Here is a 21,736-nt window from a genome sequence, read left to right as displayed (position 1 = left end):
TATGGTTAATGTCACCAGCACCCTGAAAGCAGTATTTTCAAATTTTACCATTGTTTTAACCCTTTACACATCCAGTCCCCACAATGCTCATATCCTCAACAGAATAGGGACATTAAAAAAAATGATGCAATTCCTCTCCATTCCTAGCCCAACCTCCTGCCCCATATATTCAATAGAATTAATTGAATTAATGGATCCTCTGAAGTTGTATTCTATGAATGTTCTCTGCTTTCTACCCTTAAAACCCTTTTTCGTGCCTCTGGATAGTCTGAAAATGTATAGTGTAGATGATAAAGAGTTGTTTGAAGGGACAAGGAGCAGTTGAAAAGCAGCAATTAGAGGTGATTATCAAATGAGATGGAGATGATGGCCTCCAATCAAGAGTAAAAACTACATTCTCGCTTTAAGCTTGTGCGGACGGTGACTGCTGTTGGACAATTTTGTTGTCCACTATACAGAACAGATGGAGTTTGCAGTTGTGTGTCACTTGTTTATTACAGCCTCTTAAAATTAGTAGCTGTGTAACCAGATGGGTCTGGGAGCACAGCTGTGGGTATAAGAATATAAATGAAACCTGTCTGATGCCGCCATGCCCTTTCGAGATGCCAGTGTTCCAACTGCAACAAAGAAAAACTCACTTTCATTTGACATTATATTGATGTATCAGATTTAAAAAAATCAAATCTTACAAAAACAGTTGACACTGACTCTGTCAACTCCATGATTCTCATCAATTGCTTATTTTCATAGTTTAGAAATCTAAATCAACGTAACTTTGAAGCTAAATATCTGTATAAAGCACCCATTTGTAATTTCAACATCCAGGTAAAAATTTCGTGTTTATTCTAAATCAAATTCATTTTAATGTTTTTAAAGTTTATTAGGGGGCATATGTTGAATTATTAATTGTACATTCTGATGAAATGTAAAATATATTCATGTAAATGCAAATAAACTGCTTCTTCATAAAACAATGCCAGGAATGGGTGTGATACACAATTGAAAATTAGAAAGGCATATTAGGCTCTTTAGGGTATGAAACTGGCATTAGTTGCTCTTTTCTCTCTTTTTAGCTAAATGATATGTTAATATTGAGAACATTTCTTAATGGTGTGTGTGTGTGTATACAACATAGTACATACCATATATTTCATTATACATGAAGTTTATAGACTTTTTAAGAGATAATGGGATTTTTGCCATAATACATACAGTAAATTTTCGACCTCCATTTTAATTAACTAATATGACCCACACCAAATCACCAGATGAAATATTCAGAATCACCCTTCACAGTTCCGATAAATTACCCCATGTCATCCTCCATGAGCTAAAAGTACTGTTTTGTTTCCCCACATTATAAACTATAGGATTTAGAGTTTAAAAATTAGAGTTTCAACAAAATAATATTTAATAAAGTTTTGCAGAGACATTAGTTAGAAACTGGTTGTAATAGGAGTTTCTTCCCATTAGAAAAAGAAAGATAGATGTTTTAAAAATCTGTGTCCAAAAGCTATAACTAATAACAAATGTATTGAAGCAATAAATAAAATTAGGCCTACTCCACTAGAGAACAGGCAAACTGTGAGCATGAACCACACTGCTTGCACTGGCGTCTTCATATCCAAACTATGCAAATATTAAAATTACAAATTTTAATTTTGCTATGAGAAAAGCACAAACAAATTAAATGGAAATAATAGTAGGAATGAGTCACCCACTGATGTACTTGTCAGTGCAGTGCGTGTTGTCAGGTACAAAATAAGTTACTTTACTTCATGACAAGAAGTGATAATCACAAAGAATGTGATTATTAGTTTCAAACTATTATTCTAGATGATGGAATTATATGGTGATTTTATCTGATGAAACTCATAACATTAACCAATCTCTTCATCAATTTCAACCCTACTTTTTTTTTTTTTCTTTTTTCCTCCTCAGGAAGTTGGCCTCGTACTTGCAGCTATATTGGCCCTCCTACTGGCTTTCTATGCTTTCTTTTATCTCAGACTGTCCACAGATGTTGACCCTGATCTGAAACCAGATGAAGATTAGCTGAACAGCAATCAATGCATTAAAGGGAAATAATTTCATAAAAGCACCCCTTGGGACCAATACTTTCTAAAGTACTGAAACTGGAACATCTTGGATTCTTTCTGCTGGTATTTTTAGTTTTCAGAAATATCTTTTTAAATAGTTGCATAGGATATCAAGAAAAGAACCTTACCTAGCAATGTAGTATAATGTATGCTCCCGGGTACTTTTATAAAAATCTTTGTACTTTGACAGGCAACCTATTCATGGTGCGTTTAGATAAAATGGAAAACAGATCCCAAATTCTTCGGATGTCTTAGCCAATTTATGTGTATAACTTCATCGCTTACAGATTACTAAATCTATTTTTGTTCCATATACATCATAAGTAAAAGTATATATCCTCATTTACAGAAACATTCTCAAATCAGATTCAGAGCCTAAGAAGGAATAAAAAGTCATGGGGAATTTTTCATTTTACAAAGAAGCCCTGCTTTCTTTCCAGACATATTTTATATCATTAGAGGAACTATCTGCACATACATCTACAGTAATCTTTTTCCTTCTTTGCCAACTGTTCAGTGCACATGTGCTCCATCAGAAATGGCACCTGGATGACAGAAGCTCAAAGAGTCACATATGTCTCTAAAATAGAGTTCCTTTCCTCCTGGGCTGTCTGAACTGGTGTAAATACAAAGTTCAGTTGATCTTGATTTTAATTAACTTATTATTCTATTAATATAAACTTGGAATTCTATTTTAATTATGTTGTTCTGACTGCTTGCAGTATCAGTTTGCCCCTCTTGTTAGGGAGATATGTAACAATCTGTCATTTAATTGTGCAGTTGTTTTTTTTTTTTTTTTTTTTCCACATAACAGTAACGAAGTCCTACCTACTCAGAATAATCTTGTTGGGTTGCCTCTTCAATCTGAACTATACGAAGTGGGTTTACAAAATTACATTTTGTCTCTTGAGAGTTAGTCAATCACAACTGTTTTGTGAAAAATAAATAATGAAAGAAAATGTATGCCTCACTACTCACATAGGTAATTTTTTGTTTATATAAATTTTCAAGATATTTTGCATTTGTTGGAGTATAATAATCAATGTATTCAATATTTTTACTGGTAATGGAGTTTTTAAAATAACTTTAGAACACACGAATACATAAAGCTTTGAAAATGGGAAAATATGTGTCCACAGCACATTTGTTAGCTACTACTACCTTACAGAAAGAAGCATAGAAAATTAATAGTTTGAAACATGTGCACAAAGGGTTTTATATCATATCCATTGTATTTATGAAGAGCAAATAAAATGTTAAGGTTGTTTTCATATTTGCCAAGAGAAGAAAGCCGTTGATAAATTCCCTAGATCTTCTTTGAGACTTTTGCAGATAGTTGACGATGACTGTATAGCATTATGTTCTGTAGAATTTTTTCAAGTAGCATAATTTATTTCATCAACGTGAAAACAGCCAAAAGTTCCAGGATCCTCACAGATCATTTATGCCAAACATCTGAGGGCAAAATTTAGCCAGTGTTATTTACTGGATTCTTCTCCTTGAAATCACAAACTCATGAGACAGACCAAGAGTTCTTATACACTCACCACAGCAGACCAATCCAAGTGGCATTTTTAGGAAAGGTTGCAGCATTTAATGCCATGTGGTATGTCTGTTCGTGAAGTGGGTGGCAAGGGAATATCCAAGCTGGCATTTTGGATATGATGGGCCTTTTCCTTTCCTGAGTGACACGCCACATGTCAAGAAATACTGCTTTTCCCTCGCTCCTATCACATTTACGTGAACAATTTTCACTTAGTTCTTTTACCTCCCATATGGTGTTAAAAACAGTCATATCAAATAAAGATTATTTCTAATTTCAGTAGTAGTTTAAATGAGAAGATATATAATAATTTGTTTATTAGATACGTATCCAAGTGAGATATAACAGAATTCACAGTATTTAAAACAGGTGAATATACTCTTGGAAATGTCTGAAAATTCACTACTGTGGAAAAAAAAATGTTACTGTCCCCTTCTGTTCTTGAGGTGTTCTTTTGAGGGGAAAAAGTTGTTTCTGATAGTAATAAATATTAGTTTATACATAGTATAATTACAGGCAGGTTTCATTACCTCGTTTCATCGATACCCTGAGTCTCTGGCTAGTCCATTTGTATAACTGACCTTACGACGGCTCCAGAGAACCACAAGTCCCAAAGGCGCAACACTGACTTTAATAAATAGCAGGTAAACAGAGACAACAATACAACACTGTTTTCATGAAATGCACGTTTTTCATATTTGTATTGTCTGGGAAGCAGCCTGCAGAGAAATCCCAGGTTGAAATCTGGTTTGAATCTCTGAAGACAGGGAGGTGATATTCGGCCTGCATTTTCAGGGGACCACACTTCTGAACAGTGAGCGGTGTTTGGCATAAATCTGAGACTGGCACCAGACACAAATTTCAGGCATGGGTTTTTCTCTTCCAGTAATGCGCTGCTCAGAGGAATTCAAAAGACAAGAACAGAAAAATTGAAGTTAGAATCTATTTGTTAACAGGGTCTGCAGGATAAATTTCAGCTAATGCCGTAGACTTCACATCCAGCCTCAGGGATACTGTGAATGAAGTTCAAAGAGGTGCTGGTTCTTATTTTGCAAAATAAAGCACATATAAATTCACCTGAGAGGAGATACTGTGAAAAGATAACCTCATCTAGGATTTCTTTTAAAACAAATGAACAAAAAGCATATCATAGGACCGATACGGAGTTTGTTTTAAGTTGGCAAATACTTGAAGATTTTCAGTCTTTTTAATTTTTCAGGAATACTTCCACCCCAACTAGTGATTGCAAGATCCTGAAAATATGTTCTTTTCCATTTCTGTAACTCCAGTAGCATAGTGATCTGCACATATTTAATAAATGCATGTTAAAATTTAAGCTAATTTCTTTTAGTCCTCTCAGGGTCTGGTACAGTGCTGCATGTAATAGATGATCAAAAATTATTTGCACAATAAATAAAACTTAGAAATCACTATATTGGTTAACTCCTCATTTAGCATTTATGGTCATTGGATGTACTAGGACAAGTACATGTTTCAACCTGTTCATTTTAAGATCAAGACAACTAGCGTTAAATTTGCTCTAGAACGGAAACATTGCTCTTTTCTAGGAAACCGAATATGTTATTTTTATCACTATTGTTGAGAAACACACGCAGTGTTTTTAATTTAACTTAGTATACATCCTCACTCCCAACAAAAATAAAACTAAATTTTCATTATAATGCTTAAATTTATGTGAACACTAAAGCACTAGATTTTCCAGATTCTAGAATGATACAGTCAGTGATAATTCAGTAGAGTAAATTATGCTTTATTTAGGCGGGCTTCAGAAATAAAACTTCTAGAAATTAAACTTCCAGCCTTTTCACGTATTTCATCCATAATGTAAGGTTGTTGAGCCAGAGATAAGCACACTTACCTTGGACTTCTCTGGGGAGGTTCCTACCACTTCTCCCTTAGCAGCACTGCCTTCTTTTATTAGAACTGCTCCAACGCAGCCTAGATAGAATGATGTTTGCTAGATTTTGTTCCACTGACATCAGACCTACAATCAGTAAAACCCACAGTAAAAAAAAAAAAAAAAAAAAAAAAAAAAAAAAAGCCTAGCAGATGAATTCAGTGCCAACAGAAACATTTTACTATTTTATTTTGTATTTTAGGTATGCAGGTGAGTATGGAGGGAGCTGGGAGAGTCACTCAAAGAACTATACCAGTGTGGAAATATCCATAGCGGGCCAGTAAATTCATCTAAAACAATTGAACTGCTGCCCTATTCAACATAGTGCCTCATTCTTAAATAATTTTTTTTTTATCCCTAGCAACAGACATGAGATCCTTATTTCAAGAAAAATAAGATACTTTACATGCCAGAAGATTTTTTGATGACAGTACCCCCTCCTATTCTTCATTTTTTAAAACAACAACCAAATTGGTGGGGAGGCAGCCAAAATTTGAGGTACCAGTGCCTCTCGAACAGATGTCGCACCATTATTTTTTAGCTCGTTTAGATGAATAAACATGTTAAACTGTGAAGTATTACATTTTAGATTTTTTCATTAAAAAAAGAGACAATCTGTTTACTGTCCTAATTGAGACAACAATCCTTGTGGTTGCCAGTTTTGGCAGTCATAACAATGAACTATAAATATTTGAACCAACCAAGTAAATGGTGACTATAAAGGCTATAGCATGTGTAAAGTTCTGTTTTCACGGGCACCCATCTTAGTATGGCATTTTTTTTTTTTTCTGACTTCTTCAAATACAATTGTGTAAATCTGAAGTTTCATGGTAAGCCTAAAAGAAATTGATTTCAATATCTAATTTCGTTCTAGTTTATTATCCTTTTTAGTGTTCAGCTATCCATCTGCTTGTAACAAATTGCTTCTGCAGTTGCTCTATTGAATGTGACAAGGCAGGTCTTCATCGGATTGCCTTCTCTGTACTTCCTAGGGATAACACAAAGAAACCAGAGATTTTTTTTTTCTGTTTTCATATTTACAAAGTGGGGTTAAAGACATTTTAGGTCTCTTAAATTGCAGCAATTAGTCTTTTTTAAGAGAAGGTTTTATAAATAAACCATGTCCAGATATAACTTTGGGTGTAATGTCCATGAGAAGGAGGTCACAGTGTTAGCCGCAATGGGATGCTTTGCGTGGAACGCTGGTATGCTCACATACCGGTTGGAAGATCAAAGAGAAATCATTCAGACAGAAACAGTTCTTTAGTACGCTAGTTCCCAAACAATAGTCCAGGTAGCGAGTGCGCTTATGGGCATTTGGAGTGCCATCGCTCCCTTTACCTACCCGTCGTCACCTACTCCGACCCTTCGCCTTCTCCTCTGTCTGTTCCAGTTCTAAACTCTAGGCAGTCTTTAACAACATTCCCTTTCTCAGTTTGTATGAACCTCACATGTACGTTAGGTCATACTTAAGTATGTACTTACTATGTTAACTGCCTCTACTCTGTTGCTTAAAATGAAGATTGATCCTCATCTGCTTTTCCCACTATCTCTCACTTCTTACTACTGGCTTCTTTTTTATCACTAACCACACGCATTACACAAAACTAGAGAGAAGAGGATAATGAACCCCAGTGTACCCATCACCTAAACTGAACAATTATCAATATTTTGCCATTCGTTTGTGTTTCCCCCATTTTTTTTTTTTTGTAACCTGAGGTATTTTAAAGCAAATCCTAAATAAGAGGACATTTTACCTATAAATATCTCAGTATAGATCTTTCACAAGAACTTGCATTTGTTTGTTTGTTTGTTATTTGTTTGGGTTTTTTTTTTCTTGCATTACTAAGAAGCTATTATCACAGCTAATAGGATTAAATAGTTATTTCTTCTTATCATTTATTACCAAGTCCATATTAAAATGTCCCTAATTGTCTTCATGATATCTATTAATAATAGGTTTTGATTCAAGATCCTACTGTATTTGATAGTATGCCTCTTAAATTTCTTTTATTCTATAGCAAACCTCTGTTTCTTTGATGCCATTGATTTGTTGAAGAAACCAAGTTATTTGTCCTCTTGAATATCCAATAGTCTAGATTTTGTCTTTTTCATTTTGTTATTTATTTTAGCCTTCTATTTTTTTATATTTTCTGTAACTAGGAGTTAAATCGTAGGCTGAATTAGATCCAGATAGTTTTATTACTGTTATTTGTTTTTAAGGCAAGGGTATGTCATCTTATTTAATGAGACATATAATCTCTGGTTGTTTTATTTATTTTATTTTTTTTTTGTTTTTATTTATTTTATTTACTTCCTAGGTCTGTTATCTCATTAGGTATTACAAAATGACATTTTTCTGTCTTTCCTTCAGTATTTAAGGGAAATTATTTAAAAAAAAACACTAAACTATTTGTTTACCTTAAGTTATGGTTCATAACAAGAAAGGAAGGATAAATACTTGAACCTTTGCCTTTATCAAATGTCAGTAGGTTAGCACTCTCTATTAGTGACCAATGGAGATTTGACTTTCCTGTTCCTGTTGTTGCTTTTATTGTCCTTGTCAAGGCATAGATTTTTACATAGGGGAAATGTGTTTCAACCCATTGGAATCATCATTCCTTTCAGCAGTGAAATACAAATTCCATTATCATGCTTTATGTTAGAGGTATTATCATTAAACTCATGAAAGTTTTGTGCTTTTATATGATTTTACATTTTTCCAAAAGTGATAGCCAGGGCAGATTCTTAAAATGATAGGAATAAGTGGTAAATGTGGGGAAAAAACCTAACATTTACAGGTTATATGATTAACTGGAAAACTACTAAAATATTGAGTAAGATTTATGTAACATGGTCCTTTAGAAAATCACAAAATTGATGTGAAAACCAATTGCTCTAATAATTATAATAGCTAAATATCATAATATAAAATATATTTTACAATCACAATCAAAATTATGAATTGTCCTGAAAAAAATCAGCAAGAAATATGAAGAGTCTTCATCGGAAAAAAGACCTCACAGGGTAACATAATCAAATTTTAATAAAAACGAGACCAACTGTCTCCCTGGATGAGATGATTCAATATCGTACAAATATAAACTTTCTTCTAAATTGGAAACAGAAAAGAGACCCTTAATCCACCAGATATTAAAGTGTATTATAAAGTTGTAATAATTAAAATAATCTCATAGTCAAGGAAAGTAGACAAGCAATAAAATGTGCAGTCGGGAAATAGATCTAAATATAAATATTTAATGTGTTATGTAAGTCATGAAGATGGAAAGATAGATTATTTATTAAATATATTAAAACAATTGAGTACCCATTGGAAAATTAAAAGATGCCTATACCATGACTTAAAACAAGATTAATTTCTGATGAAATTTATGATTTCTAAATGGGGAAAAAAGTATTAGAAGAAATTGTAGCATTTTTAGAATCTTTTAGTAGAGAAATTATTTCTAGGCATTGATTCATGAGTCAGAAATCATAAAGGAAGTACTCATGGATTACAACACATTAAATTAAAATCTAACACACAGCCCAGCACTCAGTGTTAATTAAAGATGTGAAGAAACAGTTTCTTTCATATACTGCTTGGGGGAATGGTAATCTCGAGAACACACTTTCTGGAAGACACTTTTGCAGTGTACTTTAAAAATCTAAAATTTCATATATATTTTAGTTGCCTTCATATCTCTAGAAATTTGTTTCAAGATAATAATGCCTGTAGTGTGCAAAAATGCACAAAGTATATTAACCACAGCACTGTTCGTAACCTCAAAAAAACTGAAAGCAATGTAAATGTCCAGCATAAGAGTCTTTTTAAATGCATTGTGTTACATCTATTAAATAAAGTGTGATGGATTCATTAAATAATATATATTTATACCTACTGAGAGATACGGAGAGAGAGGTGAAGCACTTAAAAATAGGATACATGTGATATGATTCTATTTTGCTTGAATATACATGTCTGTGTGTCTGTATACATGTGTGTATGTATGAGTATGTTTGAAGACTATTTAGCAAGAAGGTAAAGGGTATTTTTGGATATTGGATTATAATCCAATCCTCCACTCTACAGGGAGGACTAGAAAGGCAGTGTTTAACTGAGCTGTATCATGAATCCAGACACTTGCTAAGTCTGTCCACTTCTCTTCCCGTTATGTTCTTCTATTTTTCCTTCATTTAATAACCATAAAGCATGTATCAGGTACCAATAAGTCATCTTTCACAGTTCCCTATCTATCCACTGTTAGTATGGAAAAAGACAGTTCTGCTTTTCTTATTTTTATTTTTATTTTTTAGTGAGAAATTTAAGAATGCTTCAGAAAGGATCTGATATTTAAGTTTATTCATTTTCATTCAAAAAAATATTTATTGAGCACTTGCCACATGGCAGAACTTGCTTTGTGCTTGCAATAAATCTGTGACTATTAAGAACTAGAAAGCAAAAACAATATTCTTGCTGTCATGACATATGATCTTGAGAGATGGTAATGGTTTCATCAAACAGAAAAAGAGGGTGAAAAAGGTATTCCGAGTAAGAGAAAAACCAGTATTAGTGCTTGGCCAGTTCCAGCTGGCGTCTAGAATACAGAACGTATGTGGTATAGTGGGGCAGGAAGTTGGTTATAAATGTCCTCTTATGCTCATCGTTAACCTTCTTTCCTTTCTCTGCCTAAAACCATTTTCTCTTATTTAATCCGTAAAGCGCCTACATATCTATCCTTCCAAGATTTATCTGTTGCCAGATAAATCCCTGGACTTTATCCTCATAAGCCCCCCCGCTCCCATCCCCCATCCACCCAAGGCGATTCTTCTCTTACATAGAATTTATTACACGATTATCCATTTATGTGTCTGATTCTTCAACTGGACTCTAGGTCTTTAAGGAAGGAACTGTGGGATTCATCCTGAATCTCAAAAGCCAAGTGCTGCCCTAGACCCATGGTTTATACCACAGTAAATACTTCTGAATGAATAAGTACTACACCTCATTCCCTAGAACAGGATTTCCCCACGTTCACATTTACTGACATTATGAGCCAGATAATCCTTCGCTGTGGAGATGTGTCCTGTGCATTGCAGGGTGCTCAGCAGCATACTTGGATGCTAGTATGCAACTAGATGCCAGCAGCACCTTCCCGGCCCCAGTTATTGTGGGAGGAGGTCATCCAGAGGTTGACCAATGGGGATGGAGGTCCCTCGGCCCGCCCCTGTTTTGGGAGTGCACTTCCGCTCCCAGGCGATCTTCACAGCCGAAAACGAAACGTCGATTGTCAAGGCTGCTGGCAACCTCGACGGAGCACAGTGGCCTTCATACTGTCTGAACCTGGGTAAGCCCTCTGTGTTAACTTTTAAGATTGGGTAGTGCCTCCGTCCAAACAAGCCTTGCTTGTTAAACCTGCCACCCCCCAGCCTGGCGTGCTCTGCCTCTTTCTTGGGTCTCTCCTTGCCGGCTGCGTCTGGGGGCCTGTTAGAGATTTCACCTGGGAAGCTCCCGAGATTTCGAACCGAAAGTTAAACCCCAAAATGTCTCCAGACATCGCTACATGGCCCCTGAAGTCAGAATGACTGCCATCTGTACCACTGAGAACCACTCTTGGTATCAATTCTGTGTATAATTTTATGTTACAGTTACCACATGCATTTTGGTATTATACTGTGTTTATCTGAAAGGTGTCTGCTGTTCAGAAAAATTATTTTGGAGGGCGCCTGGGTGGCTCAGTTGCTTGCGCATCTGACTTCACCTTAGGTCATGATCTCGAAGTTCGTGAGTTCAGGCCGCAGGTCAGGCTCTGTGCTAACAGCTCAGAACCTGGAGCCTGCTTCAGGTTCTGCCTCCCTCTCGCTCTCTCTGCCCCTCCCCCACTCATGCCCTGTCTCTGTCGCTCAAAAATGAGTAAACATTAAAAAAATTTTTTAAAGAAAGATTATTTTGGTATTTTTTAACATTAGTATTTTTATTTAGAGGTTTCCCTTATACCTTTTTTTTTTTTTTTTTTTTTTTTTTGCTCTTAAGCTTTTTCATAAATACCTTTTACTCTGGGGACTGTCAGTCTTACATAATGTCCTTAATTCTCATCCATTGCCTATAAAACAGTCAATAATCTTGTTTTACTTTCTCTTTTGTCTTTTCCTTCTGTTTCAAAAGGTTTTCTTTCTAATTTGCCAGAGCATATCCTACGGAACACATAGTGCATACACACTTCTCTTCCTTTCACCCCTGCCCCTCCCCTCCTTTTAGGTATTTAATTCTTAAATTTAACTCTAAAATTAAATATATGAAATTCTCATCAATTCTTTCGCCATAGATCTTCAGGTTATGTGCGTGTTGAATGAAGCCCATCCACACAAGCAAGGACCCATATGTAAAGTATTCTGTGAATTCATGAACGTTTAAAAGTGGTTTTCTGTTGGGGGCATCTGGGTGGCTCAGTGGGGTTGAGGACCCAACCTTGGCTCAGGTCATGATCTCAAGGTCTGTGAGTTTGAGCCCCACATAGGGTTCTGCTCTGACAGCGCAGAGCCTGCTTGGGATTCTCTGTCTGCCCCTCCCCCACTTGTGCTTTCTTTCTTTCTCAAAATAGCCTAAAAAAAAAAAAAAAGTGTTTTTCTTTTGCCTTTACACTTGAGGGGCAGTTGGCTGTTTCTAAAATACTTGGCTTGCAAGTTCTTTCCTTGAATTTCTTTAAAATGTTTTCCACTAATTTAAGAAACAAAACAGACAAACATAGGGAAGGAAAGGAAAAATAAGATAAAAACAGAGGGAGGCAAACCATAAGAGACTCTTAAATACAGAGAACAAACTGAGGGTTGCTGGAGGGGAGGTGGGTGGAGAGATGGGCTAAAGGCGATGGGCATTGAGAAGGGCACTTGTTGGGATGAGCACTGGGTGTTGTATGTAAGTGATGAATCACTAAATTCTACTCCTGAAATCATTATTACACTATATGTTAACTAACTTAGATTTCAATAAAATTTTTAAAAACACGTTTTCCACTGATGCTTTATTTTGTATGTTGCCCTTGAGAAGTTTGATGCCAGCCTATTTTTTTTTAAATAGCAATTGGAAGTAATTTGATCTTACTGTCTTATAAGCTGAATGTTTTTCTTGGCCTTTAAATTCTTAATTGTTTCTCTAGGGCATGTCTCAGAGTTTGTTTCTGAGTTTTCAAAGACACACAGTGGGCCTTTTGAATATGTAAAAACAATTATTATCTTAGTCCTGAAAAATTTCTTTTGATTATAGTTTTACATATCAGTTATAGCACATTTTGTTTTCCTTCTTCAAAGACTTCAATTATATGTATGTTGAACTTTCTTTGCATATCTTCCATTTCAACCATTTTCTCTTTGACCATTTTACCTTATCTCATTTTTATCCTCTTGATTGTTTTCTTGCTTTTCTTCAAAGTCTCTTACTCAGTTTCACTAGAACCTATGATACCTTGGATACATTTTAATTTATTTATTTCTGAGATGGACTTGTTTATTTTTCTTTGGTTGTTCACTGAGATTAATTAACTCTTGATGATTTACTTTCTTTTTTTTCAAGTAATGGGATTCATTTATAAATTTTTGGTTCTTATGTATATCAATAATACATCCATATGTATATCTGCGTATCTATATCCAATCTACAGCTGCTTATTTGATGATTTTCAATTAAGTTAAAAATTATGTTAGAGTGTCCTTCTGTTTTGCGGATTTTTCTTTTTCCTTTTGTTTTTGTTTTTGTTTTTGTTTTTGTTTTCTCTTCTTTGGTAGGGAGCATTTCATCAGCTGAAGTATTTTTATTTGAATTTTCTGTTTTCTTCTTCCATTAGCTTTGTATGGAGTTGGCTTGATATTTTTTTCCTATTCCTACTTATTTTGGGGGTAGAGTCTGTAATCCAGGAGTGCCCCCTTCTGTCAGCATGGTAAGGCTGGTTTCTTATATGAATAGTCTTGGTGGTAGGAGAGACAGAATTCGTATGCCTGTGTCTTTTATTTCTGAAAGATCCTCAGTTTCCCCCTCTTACTTCTTTCTTCTTTCTCACTTCTACTACATCCTCATGGGGATAATATTTTCTCTACTTTTAGGATTGTCTCCAGGAAGTAATGCTTTTTGAAACTTCTGACTTCTTCAGGACCACTTTTTCTCAAACCTCTTTCCTGTAGCTGATAGTGTGAACCACCAAATACTAGACCCCAAATTCTGACACTTTGCATTGTACTTTCTTTTTATAAAAAGTGTTCCACTTTCTAATGGTATCTCTTAAGCTTCCTTTTTCCTTTGTTTGGCATCTACAGGCTCAGGAGATCTTTTGGAATGTGGTGTTTATATCTCTGTTTATGGGTAATTTGATCATGATACTTTCCGTAAATAAAGCTATAAAGGCTTGATTCATTTGGGATTTTATTTGTACTCTTTTTGATATTATCATTTTGGGGGGAAGACTTGAGGAGAGATTCAGTTTCAGGAGGACACTATTATTTCTAGTCCCAGAATTTCTTTGGAAATAGTTTGAGATTGAGTCTTTTCTAGGTTAAATGTGTAAGATCACCTTGAATTTGTTTTCTACAGGTTTTATTATCTTTTGATTGTAAATTTTTTGTGTGTCTATAAGTTGCATATCCCTATTTGGACTCCATAATTTGAGGGGAGGGGTCTAGTAGTTTTGATTTTTACCATAGTATCTGGTACATTAACTTACACATAATAGTTTCTCAATAAATATTTGTTATTTGGTTATTAAAGCTATCATTTACTGATATAAGAAAATGTTTTTATATGTGATATTTAAAGCAAACATTTGGGTTATTTATAGATCTTTAAAATTTTTCTTACATGAACAAATGTTGTTAAATATCTGCTAAAACAATTAAAATATAGTTCAATTTTCTAAAAGGAAGCCATGTTTCAAGGGAAACACCCATCTGAGAACACATTCTCATGAAATAATAGAGACTAATTTCTCCAATTCATATTTTTCTCAATTCTTTCTCTATAAAAACACAAAAGAAAACTTATACATTTTGTTCTTTATTTTAGCATGTGTAAAAATTAAAATAGCAAACAATAAGGAAATATAACACATTACTGTAATCTCTGCTATTTATTAATTCATTTAATTTATATGCAAATTATATGTTTTAATAATCATAAATTGCTTGGCATCAGGTTGTTCCTAGTAATGAGCAGTTCGAGAGATGGCACTTTTTTGAAATTCTAATAAAGCATTCCATGGAGCCCTCTTTCTTTGTGAACATTGCTGCCCCTTGAAACATACTGAAATACAGAGCTGAAATGATTTAAAACCTCAGAAGGTTTTTAAGGTTGGAATAGGAAGGCACTCCTGGTTTCATGGCTAGATCTGAACATTGAAGTTAAGAAGCAATTTCAAATCAATCTGTAGAAAGGTTTTACCTCTGATCATGAGCAAACAGAGGCCCTCTCTCCAGTAGGTGTCAGGAGTCATGTGATGGACACTAATGATGTCTGCTGCCTTTTATCATCTGTCAGGGACAAGTCACATTTATTTCCACACAGACAGTGAGAACATTTAATGAAACAAAACAGCATTATTGAGCTCCAGGTTTCCCAATCCTCTTTGGTCCTAGAAATGAGGCGTCAGGTTCATTAAATTGTGGCTTGTGGAGGGATACCACAATTATAGTCTACTGAACCAAAAATTATAATAAGATCCCAAAGCAAGGCTTTAATTTACACTAACCTCCTCTCTCTATTTCACAAGTTCAAATCAATATACCAAATATCACAGGCTTAGGAGATGGATGTGTATTTATGTTTTATCATTCTTTAATATATATGTTCATTAAAGAAAAAAAATACAAAACTAATAAAAAAAAAACTCAACCCAAATCATAGTATCCAGAAATATTCCCTAGTAATATTTATATTTTTGTTATTTTCCTTTTAGCCTTATAGAGCTTATGATACATATTCTTAAAAAAATATGTAATGTATTTTTTCCCAGACTTCAGTAGCCTGTGGCTACAGCAAATTTTTTTTGTCTTTAATCAAAAGACCCCAATTTTTTCTGTCTTTAATCAAAAGATGCATAAATGTGAGCAGATACAGGTCTACCATACTGCCATATTCTTTCTAATTTATTCATTCACTCTGTAAATGTTTACTGCATGTCCACGACATGTAAGGCACTTTTTAGGAACTGGAAATGTAGTAGTGAACTAAAATGAATAAAATCCCTGTCCACACAGAGCTCACATTCTGGAAGAGTAGGTAAGCAGAGTTATGAAATAGACAAATGAAAAAATATATAAAAATACATAAACACAGTATGCCAGGAGATGAGAAGTGCTTGGGTGAAACAGAAGTTAGAGGGGGTGGGATGAGTGTCCCCATTCTCCTACTTGCTCTGGCACGGCCACAATTCACACTAGGTTTGATTGCACCAGACATGCTTCGACCTGAGGGCCTTTGCACTCACTGTTCTATCTTTATGACTCATTCTTTCCCCTCTTTCTCATCTTTGTTCAAATGTCACCTTCTCCTTGAGACCTAACTACCCTATTTAAAATTGCAATCTGATGCCACCTCTCCTGCCTCCAGTATCCCCCAGCCATTTAGCATAGTCCTTTTCCTTCATATTGAACACTCCCTTTTGAACATTCTGCATATTTTTGGCTGTTCTGGATATTGTCTGTCTTTCAGTCTTCATCCACTGGCATGTAAGGTCTATAAAGGCAGAGGTTTTTTTCCTAGTCAATCGTGTATTCCAAGTGCTGAAACTAGTGCCTGGCCCACGTAGGTGTTCAAAAAAATATATGTGAGATAGTTAAAGCGGAGATGTTGAATAGGCAGTTGAATATCACAAGACTCAAGTTTTGAAGGAGAGGTCCAGGCCAAAAATACAAACTTGGAAGTCATATAGGCTGACATTTTAAGTCATGAAGTTGGAAGAGATCTCCTAGGGAATGAGTTAAAGTGGAGAAGAAGAGAGGTTTTTGGAAAAATCGTTAGGCATGTCAATATCAAGAAATCAGCAAGATGAGGAAGATCCAGGGAGAAAGGTTGAGAAAAGTGGGTACTGAAGTAGGAACACTAGTTGAGCATGGTCTCCTATGATCTAAGCAGACAACATGTTTCATTAAGGAAAAGACCAGCAAATCTGCAGTATCTGTATTTTTGCAAAAGAAAATGCAACATCTCTTCAGTGTTACTGCTCTTACAAGTACTATACTACAAGATAAGCTCCATATTTCTGAGTAGTAAAAACAAATTTTTATTGCCACTCCAATCTCATCAGAAAGTGTTACAGAGATTCTAATTTTTATAAAATTAACCACATGTAATACACATGTGTAAACTGCAGTGTGGCCCAGGAAATGAATAGCAAACATCTTTAGTGTCTTAAGATGCACCGATTCTACGTTCGAGATCGTTGATCTACAAAATAAGATTCAAAGGGACCTCAGATTGAGATCATCCCAAGAAGAATTCATTATCTGCTTTCTGCATTCTCTTCCTCATCTATTTTCTACATTGGCACATCCTACTGTAGAAGCCTGGCTGGCCCACCCGATTCTTCTTCCCTTCTCCAGCCAAGGGCCTAGCTGTGTTTGCTTCACATCCTGCCACCTTCACCCCTGTGCTCATTTCTGCCTCGTGCCCCCTCTTTCCCTACTGTGAGCATCTTCTTCCAGGCCCTTAATACTGTGCTTTCAGTTTTCTCTTCATAACCAACTGTTGGAAAAGCAATCTTTCAAGGCCCACCTACGTTCACTAACTCCCCCCTTCCTTCCCTACCTATTGCACTTTGACTTACATTCTTCTCCTCTTATCTCTACATCTGTTCTAGCTGAGATTACTGATAATGGCCTAACTATCCAAAGCAGTGGACACTTTTCAGCTCTCACTTTGCCTGCCTGGGGATTTGACACTGTTGGAAACTATCTTCTACTTGACATACTTTCTTCTCCTGACTCCACATTATTTTTATTTTCCACTTTTTCACCACATTCCGTGTAGCTCCCTGTGTGGCTTCCCTTTTCTCTCTTGGGCCTTAAATTTCAGTATCCCTTGGGGTTTGATCTATGGTCCTTAGCATTCCTCAGTCCTTAATCCACATGAACCCCTTGTTCCAGTCTAATTAAATCTAAAAAGAACCATTTGTTCCCCAGTGCTCACCTGTTTCCCCTCCCTGCTTTTTGATGGTGCTTTGTCACCTGTCCAGGTTCTTTTTCCACTGTCACTGCCGCCTGCTCACTCACAAATCTATAGGACTGGTGCCTCAGGACTCAACTGAAATGGCACTTTCTCTTCCTCCCCAGAGCACAACTGTACTTTTCATAAGGCACTTACCACAGCTCATCAAGGATTCAAATTATTTATGTAACCTTTTATCCCCCTGCAGGCTGGCCCCGTGTCGAATACATCCTTTCCTACATTGGCCTTGGATTGCTGAAACTCAATAAATGGACTGAATACAGAATAAATAAATAGGAATGTCCAAATGTTAGAATGACACAGTAGAGTCATAGAAAAAGGTCATTTGGTTAGCAACTTCCAGAATTGCCTACCACACTCCAAATTAAGGACTGAACAGACTCAGTCCTGTTGGATTCCTGTCTTGTTGAAAATACTGTGGTTGCAGGAGCATCTCAGTGAGTGATGGCTATGGTAATGATTCACTGAGAAGTAGATATCTTTTTTTTACAGTCCTGAATAAATGGACACTAAAATACAGAAACACATTTACAAATATGCAAATTAGAGTGGTTATCTTTTCTTCAGTTACTTTCAATGAACCACTTATATGTACTTCAATACTGTTATTTCACAAGTTTTTATAATGTTTTAGACATTTATTATGTATGACTTCACAGTTCTTTGGGTACCTTGGCAGAGTTCACTCTGAAATACAATTAGCATTAATGATTATTAATAACGTTTTAATGGAGCATTATATTAACATGTGAGGAGATTAGGGCTTATTACGCTTGTTACTAATATTCTTCATATGATAATTTCTTTAACAGTTCTAAAATTTATTATGCTATTATATTAACCCCTTTCCTTGAGCATTGCGTGCGCTTACAACTACCAAAACCACTACATTTAATTACCTAGGAATAAAAATCGCAACAGAAGGTATCATTTATTGAGCCTTGTGCCAGTCTAGGTGCGCTGGTAAGCCCATGTGATCATCTTCTTTGATCCTCACAGAACCCTGGGAGATAGATAACATTGTTTTCCCTATTTTACACTGAAACTGAAGCTTCAAAAAGTGAAGTGACCTTTTCAAGGTCATAATTTAGAAATAATGGTTCTAGGTTTCCAAAATAAAAATGTCCGATTCCAGAGACAGTCTTTTAACCATGTCTGTTTAGCTTCCAAATCTCTTTGCTTTCAGTAAGACTGGTATTTGAGTGGGTGATACCACTTCTGTTTGGTTTGCCCATGTTCATAGTTAACATTGGTAGGATCATGTTATACTTTGCTCTAGAAAAAAAATGTTCCCAAATAGGGAGTTTATTAAACATTCTATAGAAAGCAATATTTTACTGCATTTGTGTTTCCATAAGCTTTTATTTGAGAAGCACTAGCTTAAAAGGAAATAAGCCTGAAAATGAGCCTGGGTTCATTTTAAGTGCCCACAAAATACATTTTAAACAATCCCTTCTCTACTCTTGACTGCAGTCAAGTTGTCTGGCCTGTTTTGGATCATCAGAGTGAAGTTTGCCCACCTCCAGCCTTCCAAAATTTCAAATTTTAATGATTCCATAAGGACATTGAAGTTAGATTGATGAGCTGACACTAAGTTTTCTTGAAGTTCTAAATAAGGAATATTTGAAAGCTAAGAGACCGGAGCAATTGAGACATAGAAATTCTTACAGTCTTCTTATGGATTTCAGGCTTCGATTTCCTCTTACCAGCCTTCGTCCTACTTTTCCTATCTGTAGATCACTGTCCTTGACAACCAAGGTAGAAAAATCATCAGACCTTATCAGATCTGTTCTCTGCTTGTCATCTGTCAGCATTGTACAGTCGGACCTGAGCCACAGGCAAACCTGGACCTTCCCTGCTCTTAATGTGGGATATAAGTAAGTGAAAATTTTTTATATATTTTTCCTTAACAATTTCCAGTCACTTTAGCTCATTTAGGGCCTAAGATTTCCTGATGGTATCCTCTAGAAGTGTCTGGTACTTTTGGTTATGTGTTCTTCTTTAATATACCCTTTTACAGTGAAATCCATTGGAAAGCTCCCTTTGGGGATATATGTAACTTCTGAAGTGATGGTTCTAGACCATTTTGAAGGATCAAACTTTTAGGAATCTAAAGCCCTGGACATCCCTTCCCCAAATAAGGCCCCTAGACATTCAAATAGCATATAATTTCACGGAACTGATAAACCAATGACTTTCATCCATGGACACTTGTGGACAAAATCCTGATTGAAGCCACCATTATTGACTTTCTCATTTTCATTTTCATTAGGATTATCACAATTGTATCAAGGCAATTAAAATTTTAACATAAATAATTGAATTTTAATAATATTTATAGTAGGGTCTCACATCACAGATTTATCCCTACCTTTACTCGAGATATTTTGAAGACTGCCTTCATAAGATTTGATTACCACCTGCATTTTCTACCACAGCTGTTTTGTATCACTGGTTCCTTTAAGGCAGTGTATAATAGCAAAAGTCAAGGCTTTGAAAAATAATGTTAATCAAGGTATTTAATATCTCTAAGCAACAGTACTCCCATCTGCTAAGTGTGATTAGGATCTACTTCATGGCTTGTTTGTGTGTTTGTTTTTTAACGGGTGAGAATTAAATGGGAATGTCAGCTCCCCAACCCAAGAAATGTCATTGGTTTCGTTAATTGCTGTTCCTTAGCACTTGTCCCGAACTGTGCCTGGCACATAGTAGGTGAGTCATGAATATTTATTAAATGAATCAATAAGGCACACAAAATTCTTAGCAGGTGGTATGTCCTTAGTAATGACTTTTTAACCACAATGATTACGATAATGTTTCAGAAATGAAATAATCATCAGACAAGTCAAGAAGTCGTTGGAACATTCCTTTTAGCTTGTATGCTAAAGTTGCTTGTAGCAGGTGCTCAGCTCTTTGTAAGTTCCCATTCCTATTTTATGTTTGTCCTTGCTTCCTCAGAGATGCCCTCCTAGCGAGCCTGGTTAAGATTCCCTGCTCCTGTCCTAAACCAGGAACCGTCTACTATATTTCAGTCTCAGGTTCTTCACAGTCTATTACTTATTTACGTATTTAACCCACTCATCATCTCTTTCTCTTGCTAGCAAGTCCATTTTATGAGAATCAGAACTTCATCTTGTTCACTTGTCATGACCATAGGTCCTCTGAGGTGCCGGCCACATCGTTAGCACTCAACCAACATTTGTTAAAAGAACACGAGAGTGATACCTAACTCCTATTTGTCCTAGGACTGGTTAAGGTTTTCCTACAGTGGCCAGCATGTGTAGGTTCTAGTCTCGCAGAACATGGAACTCTACTTCCTCTCCAGAGGGCGCGGCTTCGGTCATCTGACTCTTCTGGGAACAGTCCTCAGAGCTGTTATTCAGATCCCATTCTTCTCTCTCTGTTTGGGATGCTTTATATATTTCTTGTGATCCTCCTAGCAGACCCTAGTGGTTGCTGGTCTAGCAGCTATTTTCCCTTTACCCTTCCTTCAGAACCCACGTTCTGTTGAGGTAGCCACACTTACTTGCACAACCATTGCTTCTGGGGAGGTCAGGCCAGCCCCAACCCCAGGGAATAAGTCCGGGTTAATCTAATCCAATCATATGGTCTTGTTCCCTTTTCCGGTGATCGATTTAAGTATGGACATGTGACTCGGTGTGGCCAGTGAGATGTGAGGGGCATTTCTTAAAGTTTCCCTCAACTGGTAACAACACAGACATAACCTCCATATTATATGCTTTAGAGCACTCTAGAGAGTGCTAGGATATAAGACTATAAGAGAGCAAGAGTGAGAGAAAGAGACACAAGGAGCAGAGACAAGAGGCTGAGAGAATAAGAAATGAATACAAGAATGAGAGACAGAAGCTACAAGTGAGATCGTGAGGGAGAGAAAATGCGCCCAAGAATAAGAGAGAAAGGGTGTACCTAAAGACCAGTTAACTGAAAGCCTTAACTCTATACTGTTT

The 21,736-nt window shown here is 35.9% G+C and overlaps 1 protein-coding gene across 3 annotated transcripts in view; it reads left to right on the top strand.

Annotated features, from left to right (window-relative positions):
• TRIQK (triple QxxK/R motif containing) overlaps positions 1–21,736 on the top strand; it is a 291,278-nt gene that overhangs the window by 81,599 nt on the left and 187,943 nt on the right. The window contains exons 6-7 of one of the 3 annotated variants that reach the window (XM_040493967.1): positions 1,942–2,162; positions 19,505–19,645. In XM_040493967.1, coding sequence (XP_040349901.1) covers positions 1,942–2,055 — 114 coding nt within the window. In that variant the 3' untranslated portion in view covers positions 2,056–2,162; positions 19,505–19,645. Of the gene's footprint in view, positions 1–1,941; positions 10,909–19,504; positions 19,646–21,736 lie in introns of all 3 variants that reach the window. The other 2 variants (XM_040493966.1, XM_040493968.1) reach the window with 2 other exon arrangements.

Source organism: Herpailurus yagouaroundi, unplaced genomic scaffold (assembly GCF_014898765.1).
Source record: "Herpailurus yagouaroundi ecotype Mexico unplaced genomic scaffold, PumYag 186, whole genome shotgun sequence".
Taxonomy (NCBI): domain Eukaryota; kingdom Metazoa; phylum Chordata; class Mammalia; order Carnivora; family Felidae; genus Herpailurus; species Herpailurus yagouaroundi.
This window is presented reverse-complemented; position numbering and strand designations above follow the sequence as displayed.